The 20,023-nt window shown below is 39.7% G+C and overlaps 1 protein-coding gene across 2 annotated transcripts in view; it reads left to right on the forward strand.

The window, feature by feature from the left end:
* LOC145325442 (uncharacterized) overlaps positions 1 to 20,023 on the forward strand; it is a 30,484-nt gene that overhangs the window by 4,283 nt on the left and 6,178 nt on the right. For both annotated transcript variants that reach the window (XM_080168421.1, XM_080168422.1), the window contains exons 4-7: positions 11,069 to 11,144; positions 13,828 to 13,886; positions 14,005 to 14,041; positions 17,434 to 17,499. In XM_080168421.1, the coding sequence (XP_080024547.1) occupies positions 11,069 to 11,144; positions 13,828 to 13,886; positions 14,005 to 14,041; positions 17,434 to 17,499 (238 nt within the window). The remainder of the gene's footprint in view (positions 1 to 11,068; positions 11,145 to 13,827; positions 13,887 to 14,004; positions 14,042 to 17,433; positions 17,500 to 20,023) is intronic.

Here is a 20,023-nt window from a genome sequence, read left to right on the forward strand (position 1 = left end):
TGATATATTGAAGACGTAAGTTTAATGCAAATTATTGCCAGTTTCCCAAGTACCAAGTCGAGCACATACCCCCCCCCCCCCCATCTCCCGACCTTGAAAAAAGGAAGGGATACTTTCTAGTTTTTTTCTTAAATATATAAGGTCAGGTTAGGATAGCTTATTTTGGGTACCTGGGACCCTTGCAAGTTAATATAAGAAGAAGGGATGGGTTGTCAGGGATCAAAAGACACTTTGAGGGAAAGCACCGAACATCTTTATAAGCTAAGACATCTTTTTCCATTAAGTCAATACAAAATTATCAGAGAGAAAAAGATAATGTTAAAATTTATCTAATTTTCACAAGAAGAGCTTCTCCATAGTACTTTCTAGCGGTAACGCTCCTAAAGAACTCTTGGGCACCTGAGAGAAGGGTCGATCCTCTAATTTTATTTAAGTGGTAATAACTGAAACATTCCCTGGATCTATCAGAAACTTTACTGTAAAGAAGAAACTATTGCATACATATATAATAGGGTTGGGCTGATACTTTTTTTGGCTGGATACCGGATATCCGGTTGATTTCTAATGACAGATAATCGTTATATGGCAAATTACCAGATATCTGGCCGAATAAAAGAACATCGGCCGAATAACCGGATATCTGGCCGAATAACCGGATATCCGGCCAAATAACCGGATATCCGGGCGAATAACTGGATATCCGGCCAAATAACATATATTTGCCGGCTATCTGGCATTACAAATCAGCCAGATATCCAGTATCCGTCCAAAAAAGTATCCAGCCCAATCCTATCATACATGTATGCAATTTGACAATTTTGTATTTGGAAGATTACTTGCTACACCTTCATATGTTATAATTGAGACTGCCCCCATTTTTTTTGGTAAATTTCAGGTATATATCAACACACTTTTTTGGCCAGATACCGGATATCCAGATGATTTATAATGCAACATATTTGGTATCCGGCAAATTACCGGATATCCGGCCGAATAACCAGATATCCGGCCAAATTACCGGATATTTGCTAGATATCTGGCCAGATGTCGAATATCTGGCATTATAAATCAGCCAGATATCCAATATCCGTCCAAAAAAAGTATCCGGCCCAATCCTATTATATATGTATGCAATTTGACAACTTTGTATTTGGAAGATTACTTGCTACACCTTCATATGTTATAATTGAGACTGCCCCCATTTTTTTGGTAAATTTCAGGTATATATCAACACACTTGAATTGAAATTTTGTAAAAATCTTTAAAATTGGGATGGTACAAAAGCCCCAAAAAAGCCATAAAAACATGTTTTTTTTAAGATTTTAAAAACTTTGCAGTGCTTGTACCGTCGCAATTTTTGCATTACAGAAAAAATATTTTGCATGGGTCATTTTTATGCATAAATCAACCATATTTTGGCTGGGGGCAAAAATTTTAACAAATTTTTTCAAATCCGGGACGGGGTAAGGTACAGATAGATAGATAGATAGCTAGATAGTTAGATTGTTAGATAGTGTCTCAACCATGACACTTTGGTTGAGTGTGACTTCCGAATTAGCGGGAAGTTCTAGAGATCTTGTTTGACGTACACACAAACCCCCAATACCAGGAACCATCAAGTTTCAACAGCAGGTTTGATTATAGATTTATTGAGGCAAACTATTTCAAAGTCCTGAAATTACAAGATCAATTAATAAACAGAACAAAATATTATACGTTAACTTAAAACTTTGAGCACTAAAAAAATCTTTTTTTCTTTTGGTTAAAGAATCTTTGGGTACTTTGGCTTCAAAGGAAAATTATTTGGTTTAATAAATCATTGTTAAATGCAAAAATAAAGGCACATAAAATATTACTAAAACATTATAATTGAATCATAATAAAGTTTCATGTTTAGCTGGCTAAAGCCTTTTAAACTTAATATAATCGTCCTATACGCCATTCAATTTTAATAAAATTAACAAATTCTACCTGAAGTTCTTATGGTTTAAAGCCCCTGGTATACTAGGGTCGTTCACGCACTATGAGACCAATGATAGGCCCAACTTTGTTCTCCGAAATCTTCACACACTCACATATCATTCAAAAGTAAGAACGTGGACGCATCAAAACATAAACAATCCATGCCGCGTCTCTTTACAAAAGGAAAGTCAAACAAAGACGACATTTGCGCTTAATTTGGGATAATGAATAAGGAATTTATTTCGATCTTGATAAACACAAAGCTTCCTCGAAAAGAGGTTAAGACAGATAGTTAGATAGATAAATAGTTAGATAAATATAGTGCATGGATAGAAAGATAGAAATAGATTTACATAGTGTTTTAAAAATTACCTAATAGGTATATTGCAATGGAAATTTTTTAATAGATAGTTTTGATACTTTTATAGAAGAAAGTTTAAAATATTTATCAAGAACTAGTTTGCAATTATAGTAGTATAGTATCAGTAGTATAGGCTTAGATTAGACTAACTTCTAATATCTTTTAATTAATGTGGAACTCTTAAAATCAGAGGCGAAGCTACCAGTACATAAAATATATTGTTTAAGGAATATTTTAAGATTAATAAATGAAAAGAATTATAGATTATATAATAATTAAAAGCTATTGATAGATTTATTTTTAAATGTAATATTACTGTAAGCACTCATTAGTGGTAAGGAATAAAGTATATCATTATTATAAAAACAGTTTAAAAATAAACATTATAATTAGGATAATTCTGTGGTTTGGATTCAGATTAAACAAGAACAACCACATTCATTGAGCTAAAGTTTAAAAATTTATTATGTTTGTTCCGGATATTGGAAAGAAAACAAAGTAGCGGGGTTAGCCGTATATTCACAGCAGCTTTTGATAGATTATTTTAGGTTAGGTTAGGTAAATGTTAATGATTGCCCAACAGGGTTAGGAAATAGGCCTCGGTGGATAGAGCCCCCCACAGGGGGTAGAAATAGGAGAAAAGCTGCGTGAAAAAAACGACGAAAAACGCTATACTTCGTTTTCTTTCCATGAACCACAGTTCTTTATTTTTCTCACCTATAATTTATTTTAATCCTCATATAAAAGTAACAGGATGTCTGTCTGTAAGTCTGCAACTCAAACCTTGCTAAATTATAGATTACACTTTCAGTGAAGCTTATTTTTGGTTAGGAAAGGTTTATAACCATTTTGTGGTAGGGTACCTCCACCCTCCAAAGAAAAATAGTTAGGACAACCATTTCTATCAATTCCAAAAAAATATGTAAATTTTTAAAAAGCTTTGCTATTAGAAATATCATAAGTAATGATTATTTATATAATACTTAATAAAAACAGTTTTAATAATGATGATTTTATTTATCCTTTCTCTAATTTGAATTTTAAATAAAAAAATACAGTAATTAAGATAGGTAGATAGATGAGTAGATAGTTATATTCTATTCTATATGCATTATAGTAAAGTTTTTTTTTTTTGCCTGAAGCTTAAGATCTCAATAACTACTAAACGATTGGGTTATCAACTTTAGGTAAGCTATACATTATGCCCTGGCATTAGGCTATTTTAAAAGTAAAACAATACTAAAGAATTATAACAATATATGAATAATAGCTAAACTACAGGTACATGAGTAGCTCCGCTTCCAACCTCAGTTGGAGGTGTGGCTACATCCCCCGTTAGCCCACCCTATCATACTGATAAGGCTTCATCATTTGAACATCTTATACTAAAATCCAATCATAAGTTTATACAAAATATTTAACAACACGAATAATACATTTTGCAAGTAGCGCAACTTGCCTAAATCCTGCCTGGCAACTATACAAATGTGGTAATACGGCAGCAGACGGACGGGTATTTTACAGAGTTGCTACGCAGTGGCTTATCAAGTCAAGCCTTCTGCACTAATCCTATTATATCACCATTCACCTCATGACCGCAGATGACCCCGTCGGCAGCGGTCAGATTGGACTGGCTAAATAGGGGAGGGGCACGGACACTTAGCAACCCCGCGCCCCTCAGGCAACTATTCAACCGGGAGATGGTGCCTTCCCTTTTACTGCAGCTTACCCCACAGATGTCTACCGCCGCGGGCTACGCCCTTGTCTCCCACACCCCCTTCAAACCTAACTCATTGTTATAATCTATTTTGTATATATATTAAGATATATAAGTTTTCCGGAATTTTAAAGTTAGGGGGAGATTTGAAATCTGCATCAAATTTTAAGGATTTTTTATAAAATTCGTTTTTTCTATAATTCTTTATCTAAAAGCGGAAATGCATTTTAAGATAATTCATTTTGGCATCTGTGATTGGTGGATTTAAAAAATCTGCGCTCTGATTGGATGTCGTACATCATTCAACCAATTAGAGCGCAGGTAGTTTAAAATCCACCTATCCTATTGGTCAAAATTAATTAACTTAAAATGCATTTCCGCTTTTAGATAAATTATTATAGAAAAAACGAATTTTATAAAAAATCCTTAAAATTTGATGCAGATTTCAAATCTCCCCCTAACTTTAAATTTCCGGAAAACTTATATATCTTAATATATATAGTAACCACCCATTGTAAATGTATTCAGTTTTAAATATAATTTCTGTATGAGTAAATCCTGCTAGTTTGTTTTGGTAGAATACTTCAAGGCTAGGGGCTCGTTGGATTCGAACTCGCAACCGGTGAGCTGAAACGCTTCGGCTTACCACAACTTGGTGTCAGCTGTGAGATCGAGCCCTACAGAAACTAGCCAATTCTACCTCTGATTGGACCCTTTTGCAAGTAAGGGGACAGTCAGCTGCCAACTGACCCGCGAGACGGCCTTTTTAGGTCGATTTTCCATCATTTTGAACGCATTATGTAGGCTTCTGGCCTATGGCAAGCAGATTTAGCCTGCTAAAAGCGCCAGTTTACGGCGTTTTTCCGTACCGTGTGGGAGTAGCGCTAGGTTCGCAGCCACGGTAATCGGATAATTTAGCTCAGACGGCTACAGAACTGAGTCTAAATTGGCAAGTGTAGCTGGGACAAGCCCCAGGACACCCAGGCCAAACCTACGAGACAGACAGCTGAGTGCTGGTCTCCCTGAGAAGGCAATGTGTGGCTGCGAAGCTTCAGCACACAAGTAAGGCCTACCACTGCGATGGATAGCAGAATTTGAGCCAAAGGTACGGCCGGACGGGACATTCCCTGCCGTTACCTCCCAGGATTCGAACCCGAGGCGCTGCAGGAAGGGCCATTCCCTGCCGCCATCTTTCGGGATTCGAACCAGCGGCGCTGCAGGACGGGACATTCCCTGCCGCCGCCAGCCATCAACCCTTGCAGGACGGACATTCCCTGCTGCCATCGCTTCCAGAATCACACCTAGAGCTCCTAGTGATAACTACACATAAGTGTTTATAAATGTCAACCAAGTGATAAAAAGAAATATAAAATTGTTGACCCAGTGATAATTGATAAGCTCTAGTGATTCGAAGCTACAGTATAAGCCACCACCAGCGGTCTACACACACCATGGTAAGCGATACTACCATAGCTGCGGTTCGGCCACCGCCGAAGTTTCTGCCGACCCCAGCCGAGCGGGAGGCCCCCTTGTCTCAAGGGCAGGACCTCCACTTCCCCTGCCACATCAGGGTGAGGTTCCCTACTCCTGACCCTGCCCAGCACGTACAGGTTGATGCCATGGTAGATTCTGGCAACTGTGTACCAGGGTCTGCTGTTATTTCTGAACACCTCATGCACGCAATGGGCGTGCAGCGGATGTTGGTTCCAGACAACACCCAAATCCTGACTGCTAATGAGGAAGGGCAACCCCTTCAGGTAATTGGAAAATTATATGAATTATATATGGCAGTCTCACACACTCTTATACTCCATCTGTACCACGTGACTGTGGTACAAAATCTCTCACACCCTCTGAACTTAGGAGGGTACTTTCTCAAGGAGTTCGGAACTAGGCTCTGTTTCGACATGCAACCCCCCTGCTTGTGGGTGCGTGGGGAGTTTATCCCACTCCGTGGCGTCCCCATAGACCGGGAGACAGCCGAGAGAGAGTTGAGTTACGAGGGGCCTCTGCCAGGCCCACTGCCAGAGCAGCCGCGTGTAGTCGAGAAAGGCACGCACTGGGTGGATGCTGCGCTGAACGCCCACAGGGGGACCAACCTGCTAGCCATGGGAGTGCCCCCAGTGCCCAAGGTGCCTCTGGAGAGCCTGCCAACGACGTTTCCCGAGATTTCCAGCCCTCCAGAGCCTATCTTCTCCGCCGATACCTTTGTCAACGGCCAGCCTTGTCCACCTGGCCCCCTCTACCTGGGGCCCCCAGCACTCCAACCGGCCAAGTCCGAGCCCAGGCCCGTCAAGTCGCGGTCTGATGCACTCGGAGCCGCGCCCAGCCCCCAGGAATCAGCCTCTCCCGGCGCCGTGCCCGTCAAGTCGTGGCCGGACGCCCTCGGAGCCACGCATGGCTCCGATGCCTCAGCCTCTCCCGGCGCCGAGCCCGTCAAATCGTGGCCGAGCGCCCTCGGAGCCGAAGCTGACCCAGTGCCAGCCACTTACAGGCTAAGTGCTGTCACTCCAACCAATGGCCAACCACCCCAACTCCGTACGGCCAAGCGGGTGGTCTTACCTGGACGCGGCATCATGGCTGTCCCTGTTGAGCTAGTGGGACACCGCACCAAGGATGCCATCCAGCTGTCTGCCCCAGAACAGAGGTTTGGGGAGTATCTTGTCATACCAGAAGGCCTGTATGCGCACAGGCCTGGCTCCGCCAGCGTGTTCCGAGTGCTGGTGGTAAATGAGGGGGAGATGCCTCTCCTGCTGAACGCCGGCCTCCCCGTGGCTGGGGAGCTGGTGAAGCCCGACATTCTGGAGGTCTCCGACAAGCCTCCCCCTCGCATCCATTCGTTCCAAGAGCCTGTTGAGCCCCCAGATATGCAGCAGCTGTGGGCAGCCCTTGAGATGGAGGAGAACGAATTTCTGCTCAAAGACCCCCTGCTCAAGAAGGAGGTCTGGACCCTGCTGTCAGAGTACAGGGACGTCTTCTCCAACTCTACCCCCGGCTGCACTGACGTAGTAGAGCTACAGTTGCGCCTCAAGCCAGGGACCCAGCCAATCCGCCAGAGATTTCGTGATCTGAACCCGCGGCAGGAGGCTGAGCTGGAAAAACAACTGGACACATGGTTGCAAGAAGGAGTCATAGAGCCTTCGGACTCAGCCTGGAGCAGCCCCCTGGTGCCTATCAAGAAGAAGGACGGGAGCACCCGCTGGGCCGTCGACTACAGGGCCCTCAACAAGTGTCTTGAGCTGGACAGCTACCCCTTACCCAGGATCCAGCAGCTGGTAGAGCGAGCTGGGGGACACCGCGTCTACAGTGCCTTAGACGTGGTGGCTGCGTATTACACCATCCGAGTGTCCGAGGATAGCCGGCCCTGCACCGCCTTCACCACCCCCAGAGGCTTGTACCAATGGAAAAGGATGCCCTTTGGCTTAGCTACCGCACCATCTGTCTACTCCAGATTTATTGCAGGGGTCCTGAACCCATTGGGCATGGCCAACCTCCAGTCATATCTTGATGACGTCCTGACCTTTCACCAAGACACCTGGGCCCACCTGGCTAGGCTCCGGGAGGTTTTGGAAGCCCACCGCAGGGGAGGAATCCGCCTCAAGCCAGCCAAGACCAAGCTGTTCCGAGCCAAGGTAGACTATCTGGGCCACACCCTCAGCCGTGAGGGGATAGCCATGCAAGAGGACTATATTGACCGCATCCTTGACTGGCCAGCCCCCATCACCCCCAAGGACCTGCTGGCGCTCCTGGGGTTCTTTGGCTACTACCGCTTGTTTATCCCCGAGTATGCTGACCTCACCTACGAGATGAATCGGCAGAAAACGGCCAGGACACTGACCTGGACAGCCGAGATGGAAGCCCAGCTGGTGCAGCTCAAGGACAAGTTTCGCCAAGCCCCCATCCGAGCGCCACCCAGGTTTGACTTACCAGCCGTGTTCCAGCTTACCACAGACTTCAGCAGCCGCGCCATCTCTGCCATACTCAGCCAATGCCAGGACGGCAAGGAGAGGCTCATTGCCGCCGTGGGGCGCAAGACAACCGACCCCGAGACCTGCTATCCGTCCTGGAAGGGAGAGATGGCCGCCATCATGTATGGGATCCGGAAATTTCACGGCATCTTGTCCTACCGTAGCTTCCAGATCAACACTGATTCCTCAGCCTTGCTACAGATGAAGTCACTGAACACATCCACGGGGATGGTGGCCCGCTGGCAGGAGGAGCTAGCGGCCCTAGACTTCACTGTCTGCCATCGTCCTGGCACCCAGAACACCAATGCTGACGCCCTCAGCCGCCGGGAGGATGACAATATGCCGGCAGCGTCCGCCGAAGAATTAGCAGAACAGGCTGAATACCTCCACCACCTCTGCCAGCTAGGGGAGCCTGCAGCTGGCAGACCCTCCGCAGCACGGCTGGATCCGGCCCGAGTCTTAGAAGCCAAGACCCAGGATCCCCTCCTGCTCCGTGTCCGCCAGTGGGTAGCCGACGGAAAGGCTCCAACTAAGGCTGAGCTACGAGGCAAGGACCGGAACGAGCAGCAGTATGCCAGCTGCTTCGCAGCCCTGGGACTCAACGAGCATGGCTGCCTCACCACCACCGACCAGACCCTGACAGGGGAGAGGACAAGATACCTGCTGCCTTTGGCCCTCCAGCAGGACGCGTTCTTCCTGGCCCATGGAGCCCTCATGGCTGGGCACTTTCGGATGGACGCCACTATCGCCCGCGTCGCCATGCATTTCTGGTGGCCCAACCTGTCCCGTGACGTCCGCCTGATGGTCCAGACTTTTCCTGAGTGTGTACAGAAGGTCACCAAGGAGAGGCTGAAGTTAGGAATACACGTGCCCTCCCGACAGGGGTATCCACAGCAAGTCCTGTTCATTGACCTGGTGGGGCCCCTACCAGAGACGCCAGCCGGGAACCGCTACATCCTCACCTGTCAGGATGGGTTCAGCCGGTTTGTCAGCCTCTACGCCATCCCCAACAAGCGCACCCTCACGGTGGCTGAAACCCTACTGCACCGCCACCTGGCCATGTTCGGATGCCCCCTGAAGATCCACTCCGACAATGGGATGGAGTTCACTGGCCAGGTATTCAAGGAACTGGCCTCCAAGCTCGAGATTGGCCTGACACATCCACCGCCCTACAACCTGCAGTCCAACCGGGTTGAGAGGTTCCATCGGACGCTCAACACAGGCATGCGGCTGTTCCTGGATAGAGATGACAACAACTGGGAGCCACACTTGCCTGCTATCGCCTTCGCCTACAACACCAAGGCCTGCAGATCCACGGGTGTGACCCCTTTCCTGGCCTACTTTGGGAGAGAGGCCAAGCTGCCGGTGGACTTGGTACTCCGGCTGCCAGACACTGAATATGCCTCAGTCCCAGCCAACGTCCAAGCCCTCCTGCAACGATACCACCCCGTGTACGACGCAATCCAGCAGCGAGAGGAGGGAACCATCCGAAGGAGCGCGGCCGCTTACGAAGGCACGGCCAAATACGAAGTTGGAGACCTGGTCTGGTATCTGGCCCCCCGCCTGGTGCCAGGGAAGTCAGCCAAGATTACCAAGAGATGGACTGGCCCCTGGAAGGTAGTGAGACGGGCCACGGACGTCCACTACGTCATCAGACCCGCCTCTCCAACAGCCAAGATCTCGGAAATCACCGCGCATGTCGGCTGGCTGCGCAGATACACAGGAGATGTCACCGCCCAGCAGATTCCAACGGACATCCAAGGCGACCTGGACGGTGACAAGGACGCCACTGAGCTGCCATCCGGAGCTGCGGCGTTGCCAGCTAGTGAACCAGGACAGTTTCCAGTGTACCAGCCGGCAGCCGCCGCCCCACAGCTTAGCGGCCAGGATCGTGGCCCGTTAGAAAAAGACAGCACCAACCCAACGAACCACCGCTGGCGCCGCCAGCCCCAGAACCACCTAGGGATGCAGTCTGGAACCCTGATGCGGACATGGAGCCCCTGCCTGCCAGCAGCGAGCCTACAGGAGAAGAAGCGGCCACTGAGATGGAAGTGGCGGCCCCAGAGGGTGAAGCCGAAGCGATGTGTCCCCTCCAGATGACAGCCATCCCCATCCGGGTGGGAGCTAAGAGGCCGAGCAACCTGGACAAGGTGGGCGCCCCTATGGAATTCTACGCGCCTTCTTCCATCGTTGTTCCCCCCTTGGGAGCCTCTAGAGTGAGCCTAGGCCTCCGTGTTCAGTTGCCAGCCGAGACAGAGCTAGTCCTGCAAACAAGGCCAAATTTCCAACGACGGGGCCTGGCTGTCGCCAACCCTCAGCTGGAAGCCAACCGGGAGTTGACAATGCTGATATCCAACCACAGTCAGACCGAGCAGCGAGTGTCCCGCGGAGCCTGTATAGCCAGGGCTGTCCTGCACCGAGCTGTGCCCCAGGAAGAGGTTGTCGTTCGCAGGCAGAGGCTGCCGTATCCCCAGGTTCAAGGCCTGGTGGCTCGGGAGCCCCGCAGCCCTTGAAGGGGAGGTTGTGGTAATACGGCAGCAGACGGACGGGTATTTTACAGAGTTGCTACGCAGTGGCTTATCAAGTCAAGCCTTCTGCACTAATCCTATTATATCACCATTCACCTCATGACTGCAGATGACCCCGTCGGCAGCGGTCAGATTGGACTGGCTAAATAGGGGAGGGGCACGGACACTTAGCAACCCCGCGCCCCTCAGGCAACTATTCAACCGGGAGATGGTGCCTTCCCTTTTACTGCAGCTTACCCCACAGATGTCTACCGCCGCTGGCTACGCCCTTGTCTCCCACACCCCCTTCAAACCTAACTCATTGTTATAATCTATTTTGTATATATATAGTAACCACCCATTGTAAATGTATTCAGTTTTAAATATAATTTCTGTATGAGTAAATCCTGCTAGTTTGTTTTGGTAGAATACTTCAAGGCTAGGGGCTCGTTGGATTCAAACTCGCAACCGGTGAGCTGAAACGCTTCGGCTTACCACACAAACACCCACCCCTACCATTGGACGTCTATAAAATAACCAATTCTATTTGTAGAGAATTTGTATCTGAGACCCAATGGTTGGAAACCGACCCAGAGACAAACCAGACCTTCAGTAGATTACAGCAACAGGTTTCGTTTTTAAAAGTGTAGCTAATCTATAATTCGGGTCTGTTTACGTCCGTCCCCCAATCATTATGTGAAAATGATTCTAGTATTTTATCATGATATAATGAATCATATAAATAAAAAAAATATTTTGGAAGTAGCATCATGTGCCTTTGTATATTCATTCAAAACATTATGTTATTTTAAAACTAATTTAAACAAGATATAATCTACTTTTAAATAAAGCTCAAAAAATAAAAATTTAATATTTGATTCCCCGGCAAATTAAGCACAGTTTTGTAGTATAAATATAAATATATAATTTATAATAGTTATTTCTCGCATCGTATTATAAACAGCTTTCCCCAAATATAAAAATGTAAAATAATGCCGAAGCGCGTGCTAAAAATCTGGTTTTAATGTTATGACTGTACATTTTTATATTCGTAGAAAACTGGATATAACACGATTCTAGACATAATTTTGCATTATGGCTGAGAACCGGTTCTAATCCACCGGATATTAATCGGTTTCGAAGCGATACGGGAAAATTGCTTCTTATGGGTTCTCTATTTTAAATCTAAGTAGTTGATGTCACTTAATTGGAGTATTTTATAAGCCCAAAGTAAACCAACCTCTACAAAGATTTTATAATTGTAATAAAAGTATTTGCAACGAATCATTATAACAAGAACAACATTTTGTTTGAAAAAAGGTAAAAATATAATGTTAAAAAATTAATTGAGCCTTTTAGTCCACAAAAAGATCAGGAAGTCTAAAAATGTCGAAGGTTAGTTTAAACACTATTTTTAAAAAATTGATAGTTCTTGGGCATCACGGGTTTTATTCTGAATATAAATTTTGATATTTATTTATATTTTAAACTTAATATCAATTAGAGTTTCAGCCATTGATTTTTGAACCTGTGATAACAATGCAGCTGGATTTTATCAAATAATAAGGATAAATATCAATTGTCAATGAACAATAATAACTACGTAGAAAAGACCTTAATTGTGGAACAGTATCTAACTTCTTCTCATAATCAAATGCATTTTCTAACTTATATATTTAAACAAGAATAACAACATACAGTTAAACAAAGTTAAATAAATCAGAAAGTAAAACAAACAAGCATTAACTAATATAGAATAACAGCGCATTTAATATTCAATATAACTTTAAAGTCTGAACAAAAATTTCAAATAGATTTATCCAAAACTTAAATAAAACTTATATTTTCAGACTTTATTTTAGAGAGACCTCGCCTAAATAAAACAGAAAAAATCATTAATGTTTGTTATGGCCTTAGAGACTTTCTTTCTAGAGTTAATTATTATAGAGTTGATAAGCTTTCTAAATTTTACCAAACTGTCACAGGAACAATCCTGATTTTGAAATCGATAGGACATTTCGAACATGACTCAACTAACATTATCAGCTATTTAAACTTATGAATGGACGGACGGACAGACCTAAATGTAGAAAAGCTTTGAATATCATAAAAAATTATTACATCTATGAAAGAAATATAATCCCCTAATAATAATTTATTTAGAAATATGATATTTTATTAATTTGTAAGATTCACTTGTAATACATATTTTCAAGGATTTAAGATATAAATGGATTAAAAATACAAATTTTCAAGGAAAGTTTTATTAAAGTAACAATAAACTGTAATACAGTACAAAAAAGAAAATTTTATATAGCACACATATGCAATGACTTCCAATTTAGGAAATCTTTAATCGAACTCGTATAATACAGTGTTAGGTTTGGTTATCTATCTATAATACAAAGTAGAACGATGTCTGTCTGTCTGTCTCTCCGTCTGTCTGTCGGAAGCTTAAGATATCAGTAACCACTGAACTGATTGGGCTCTATTCTTCGGGGAATATACCTACTGGTCGTGTGATGGTTTTATGGTATTTTATTAGGGGGGTGTGACAACCCCCCCCCTCCAATAAAAAAAATGTACCCCCCGCCCAATTTTTTTTCTTTTTAAATCAAAATAAAAAAGGGGATTGGTCGATTATCCCCACCCCCCCCCCCCCAAAAAAAAGGGGGCGAAACCGCTGGTATACTATATTTAATAGTCTTTAGCATAACAACCAATGATTAATTTTAACAACAAAAAAAACATTTTTTTTTGATGCCTCAACCATTTCCCTGGTTATATTAAACATCCTTCCTAAATTCCTAATTTTATTTTTGATTAAATATGATTATCAAAAAAAGAAAAAAGTTTATAAAATAACTTGTGTAATTCAATATATGTAGCGTCATTCATGGTATCTGTCCGAAATGGATAGCTCTGACCATCGTAGATTCAAAACATGTTGAGTTTTTTTACACTGTGATGATTTAATTATCCTAAGCCTATATTTTAAAATGTTGATTCCTAGAACGAATAGGCATATTTGAATAAGCTTAGCATCTCCTTGATAACATCTTAAACCATAATTATGTCATATTAATTATGATAGTTTCAAATTTTCATAAATACATTATTTATTTGGTAACTTAACAACCGAGGTCACTTTTATTAAATCTTGATTAGAATTTACTAACAATCAATGTTCAAACTTTTCCACCATTAATCTTAAGATGACAGTGTAATCATTTGTTGGGTTGGTTCTTTCCAAATTTAAAATTGATCTATCTATACTCATTACATTTTGTCTATCAATCTATACATTTTTAGTCTGGAGGACTGATGTCACTAATATGGGGAGGAGGAGCCTCACCTTCATTAATTAGCAGGTATAGTCTTTAAATCTATTAAAAGTTTGCCGCTTTTAATATTATGTCCCTAGAGGCCTATAGGGGCACTAGAGAAGAAAAGAGGAAGTCAATTCTTTATATTTTTTTTTTATTTTAGGGAAGATGCGTGGAAAATGTATTTAAACAAGTTACAGGTTAGATATAAATAACAGTTTTCAAAGCCATTGTAATCTACGAATATATCCTATATTGTTTCACCCAAAGCAAATCCAAAGTATATCAGAAGATTTAATTTGAATTCACTTCTTCAGGGGGGGGGGGGGGGTAGAGGGGCTGTATAATTATATTCACACAACAAAACGTGAATCAATTTGATTACAATTAGTGTAGGAAAAAATGAATAATGATGTATGTAACAATTAAGAATCATACTTTTAGGCGGATGTTTTTTCAGCACTTAATTAATTACTTCTTATAACCAGTAGATAAATTAATTAAGGATAGAGTATTAAAATCTAAAAGACATTAACATTGATATGATTTACTCGACTGTTATCAAATCTGGCGGCTGGGAATCTACTTTATTATTTTATTTTAAAAAAAAATATTTCAACCCTCTAAAAAATTGCTGAAAACAACCACAGGGCCATAACTTTTTTCCCTAAAAATATTTAAGCTAGGGGGGTAATTTACAGGGGATGGGGTTAAATCTTTTTAGATAGAGAGCTACAACCTTATGTGGAGATTCGCTCTTTATGCTCTTGTCCCTTTTCTATGTCTCTCTATTTTCTTAACATATTTTATAATTTATCATACATCTATTTTATCTTGCCCCAATTTATGTAAATATTGACGCTGGGATTATCCAGTAATTGATTTTCTGATACAAATTTGTTTCATATATACACATTATTGAAAGTTCTGCTACTCTATAATTTACAAAAGTAATATACATAACTACAAAAATACATTATTAAACTGACATACTACTACTAATGGCTACGCTTTACTCTATTTCAATACTTAAATAAGAAAAAAATAGTCTAAAACCATATCAAGGCCTATGTGAAGCTTACCTAAAATAAGGAATCCGATAGGTTCAGTGAGGGTTGACAAAACACCACCCTCTTCCTTTCTTAGTGTAAAATACAATATAAAAGGCTATGATTTTCAGATGTCTTGCATTAATAACTAAATTGGTTGGAATGCACTGACATAAAATAGGTGCAATATTTTACATTTCGCAATTAGAATGGTTGGGTTGGTTGTCTGTCGGAAGGAATAAACAGATTAGACCTTCTGCAAAGACCCAAATTAATCACCCGTTGTATAAATGGGCTTGTACTTTGCAAATGCACATCTTTGTTTAATAACATAGATGTGTTATGTTAAAAACTGCGTTTTAATGTCTTTTCCCCATTCATTCATTTTTTTGAGCAAATTTACGTCAAATATCTTGTCACATCCTTTGAATTATTTAATTAATTTTTGGTAATTGAACAGCTATACACGTAAAAAATTAATTTTTCTTTTAACGAATGAAGGATACTAATATGAAGGAAGGATGTTACATTGGACAGTTAATACCCAAAACCGGTACCCAATGTTTAATAAAACTTTCATTTTTAAATAACATTGGTTTCCCTAGTATAATCTTGATTGGTTGGTTGACATTAACAGTGTTCAGAGGTTTTGTATCATTACTTAGAATGTATGTACATTCAACTTTTGTCATTAGTCTCAACCGCACCAAGGATTCCTGCAAAATATCCATAAAATTAAGATTTAAAACAACATTTATTTTAATTTATACATAAACTAGCGGCTACGCCACCAGAGGCTTCTTGGGGCACTTTAGGAAGGGGAATGTTGAATAAGATAACCAAATTTTTAATTTTAGTTTTATAATAATAAATTAAAAACATTTTTTGGGGGGAGGGGGATTTTTTAGAGGAGATTTATCTAGGGAGGGTGGTGGTACCCTCCCCAAAAATATAAAAAAAACTTTTTGGGACCTATGAGAAGCTACTCTGTAAACGAGAACCATAACACTTGAGCTGTTAGCGAGATCCTTCGGTACAGACAAATAAACAAACAGACATCCTGTTATTTATTATAAGGATTCACATTTTAATATTCAATACCTTGTTTAAAATTTATAAAAATTAGAAAAAAACTATTGTTATGATTGTTTTTATGCTTTATCATTTATATGATTTAAAATGAGCAATGTACAGTTTTAATTGTTTAGAGTGCCAATTATTAACAAAAAAGTAATGGTTACGTCAAATCAAATCAATCCAATAAAGTATTAAGTACCGTAAGTATTAAAAACCTAGTTATTTCTGACTAATGATTTTAAGTAGGTAATATGTTGGAATATCGTCACTATTCTCATTACCCCTCCACTTAATCATCATGCATTAATTTTAGGGGGGGGGGGTAGTTTTTTCTATGTACATTGCCCCTTACGGATTATGAACCTAAGGTAACAAACAAGCGAAATCCAACCCCTACCTCCTTATTTTCAATTTATTTCAAGATTTTGGGGAGGGAGGGGGAGGGGCGCGATTATCCACTTTCAGAGGTACCATTCCTTAATTACAAGTGTCCGTAGAGATTTACTCTTTAAAAACATACCAGCATCTGTAATTGGTTAAATGACAGTCGAGAAAATGTTCTAAATGTAATTGATATAGAGAAACTGCTTATCATTTATATCATTTAATAATGATGGAGTGACAAACTACCATGAGTAATTTACTAATTTGTTTTTAAGTGATGTAAAAAGTGTACAATAGTTTATTGTTGTTTAACATACAATTTTAAAAAAGGTTCACTTTTCTCACTCTGTACACGTAGTATTTTGACTATTACCTTAAATATGAAAATGATGCACAAAATATTAGAATTGCTTATTTATATTTTCCCCTTTTTTTCAATATTTAATAACTTTTTATGTGTTACGGTTTCATCAGCAAGAATTTAATTAATAGCAAGTACTTAACTTGCATGAGAAATTATTATTTTATTTTTTGTAGCTGACATATTAGTAAATTTACTGCGGGCAAATCTATCAAATGATTTTAATTGTTTAGATTACTTGACAAATAAACGTATGATTATCAATTAATTCAGAACAGTTTTATACTGTATCTTCTTTAAAATGTTAATTTTAAAATATCAGGATCTTTAAATGTGTAGCCGTTGCCTTAGCCGTAGCCAGAGGTACAGCCACTAACCTAATAACAATCTTTCAATCAAATTTTTAAATGTTTTCAATTTTAAATATTAAAAAAGATTATGTTAATAATTATAATATTATGAGTATAAATTAATTAATTTTTTAAATCAAAGTATTTTAATCAAAATCTTTAAAAGTCCATGTTTTATTGGCAGCACTGGCAGTTGCGAAGTCTACTGCTACGGCTACGACTACGGCTAAGGCAACGGCTCCAGATCAAGAAACATCAAATCCATTATAAATGCTGCAATTTTGTTATTTTATCAGCTTTTTTATAAGAACTGGTTCTCATCTAGCAGCCATTTATCTGTTTCGAAGCCATACTGGAAAATATCATTTTAGGACGAATCCAACTATTTGTTAGCAACCCCTGACAAACAAGAAATCTGCTGCTGCCAAGAATGCATTGTAAGTAAATTATGAAGCTACTCTATAATTCACTGGCTTTCTTTCAGTCTGTAACGCTATGGTATCAAGGTAGTTTAAAACTCTTTTTCTCTCTCTCTTCACTTTATGTCTTGCTCTTTTTTACTATCTGGCTCTATCCTTTTCTAGCTATATCTTTCTCTAATGAAATAGATTATTTTATAATTACAATTTTTGGTTTTAATTTTCCTCTAAATATTCTTTTGTAATAATTCAACAAGGTTTTATCTAAAAAGTAAGGAATTTTTTGGACACAATATTTGAATTGGAGTATAAGAATTTGAACAATAGAAATCATCATAATGGTAAAATTTACACAAAGGCTTCAGGGGCGATTAATATCAGCTGGATTATAACTGGTTTTGAGCCATACTGAAAAGTAATGTATATCATCGTATTACAGACAATTTTGCACTTATAAAAAAATGAAAATCCTAATATTAAGACCAGTTCTGTCAGCACTGTCCTTTGGTCCTTCTGGGCTAACAAAACTGCAATTAATCTTATTATTCAGTTTACTATACGCGGAAAGATGTCTATAATAAGATGGGATAAGTAAATATTATTGTTTTAATACTACAAGTATACAATTAGAACCTACAAGTTAAATCAAAGAGTTACTTTGCTTCCAATTAGACAGAATTGTTTTAAGTAAAATTCCTCATTTAAAAGAAACACGACGACGTGACTTTCGTTAAAATCTAAAACTTCAGGTATTCAGGACGAAAATTTAAATTCTTAAAGAAACACAAGGAAGATTTTAAATGTATGATCTACAGTTTTAGCCTTTATTAAAGGAATCCTGCAAGAAATACCTCGCTTTAACTGCTTAAAGCCTGCCATGAGTAGACCTAATACCCAAAATTTGAAGCCTCCAGCTTCAATAACAAAAAAGTTACAGACATTTCAAAATGATTCATTTAGTACAATGAAATTTTTGAAATATTTTCATTGTACTAAAAGAAAATTTTAATATTAAATTACGTCGTCTGGAAGCAAAATTAAAAGCTTATCTTTGTCAGAAACTTAGACTGCTAGTAACTGATAACATTTTTACAATAAAAACACCCCTTTTTATAGTCAAAATGTCTTTAAAAAATTCGGTTTAAATTGCGTTTGAAAGCGTAAAATCATAGCGGGAAAAAATTAAACTAATGTAAGTAATACAGATGCTCAGCTGTGACAGGTTGTTCAGCGGACTTAGCGTAGACTCATGCTTCTGATTGGCTAGAAATCCTAGAGGCTGGCATTCTCACGCTACAGTACTCTCAATACAACGCAAATTAAACTGAATTTTGTGTAAGGATTTTGACTATAAAGAAGAGTGTTTTTATTGTAAAAATGTTATCAGTTACTGGTATCCTAAGTTTCTGTCAAAAATAAGCTTATAATTTTCTTTCTCGTATTCATTTGAATCCGGTGGATAGGAACCGGTTCTCATGAATACGAAAAAACTATGTCTAGCATCGTATTATATCCAGTTTTCTACGAATATAGAAATGTACAATCATAAGATTAAAACCAGTTTTTTTAGACGGTGCCTCCGGCACCTCGGGGCTAAAAAAACTAGTTTTAATCTTATAATTGTACATTCTATATCCGCGGAAAGCCGTTTATAATACGATACATTGAATCCGGTGGATAGGAACCGGTTCTCATGAATACGAAAAAACTATGTCTAGCATCGAATTATATCCAGTTTTCTACGAATATAGAAATGTACAATCATAAGATTAAAACTAGTTTTTTTAGCCGGTGCCTCCGGCACCTCGTGGTTAAAAAAAACTAGTTTTAATCTTATAATTGTACATTCTATATCCGCGGAAAGCCGTTTATAATACGATACGAGAAATAACTATTCTCGTATTCATTTGAATCCAGTGGATAGGAACCGGTTCCCATGAATACGAAAAAACTATGTCTAGCATCGTATTATATCTAGTTTTCTACGAATATAGAAATGTACAATCATAAGATTAAAACTAGTTTTAATCTTATAATTGTACATTCTATATCCGCGGAAAGCCGTTTATGATACGATACGAGAAATAACTATTCTAGGCGACGTATTTTATTAATAAAAATTCTATTATTAGCAATGAAAAACTTTTCAGTGTACTTAAAATATGATTTTGAAATGTTAATAATTTTTTGTTTTTGAAGCTGTAGGCTTCAAATTTTGGGTATTGGGTCTACTCGTGGCAGTCTTTCAGCAGTTAAAGTGATCGCGAATTTAATTTTTCAAAATGCATTTTCGTTTACCTTTTCGTATTTTTTAAGTAATTTTCAAAGTATAATGCCTTAAAAGTTCAACTAAGTTAGAAAAAAATCAGTTTAAAATGCAAAGAGTATTTCCACATGAAAATAATGTTAAAATCTGTGCAAGAATTAAATTATGAAATAATAAGCTATTTCTTTGCTCACAGATAAAAACAAAAAAAACAATACTTAGGAAATATTTTTATAATACATCTCTAATAATATTTGTCTTCGAACTTTCTTTAAA

Source organism: Acartia tonsa, chromosome 8 (genome assembly GCF_053477335.1).
Source record: "Acartia tonsa isolate MP-2025a chromosome 8, ASM5347733v1, whole genome shotgun sequence".
Lineage (NCBI taxonomy): Eukaryota > Metazoa > Arthropoda > Copepoda > Calanoida > Acartiidae > Acartia > Acartia tonsa.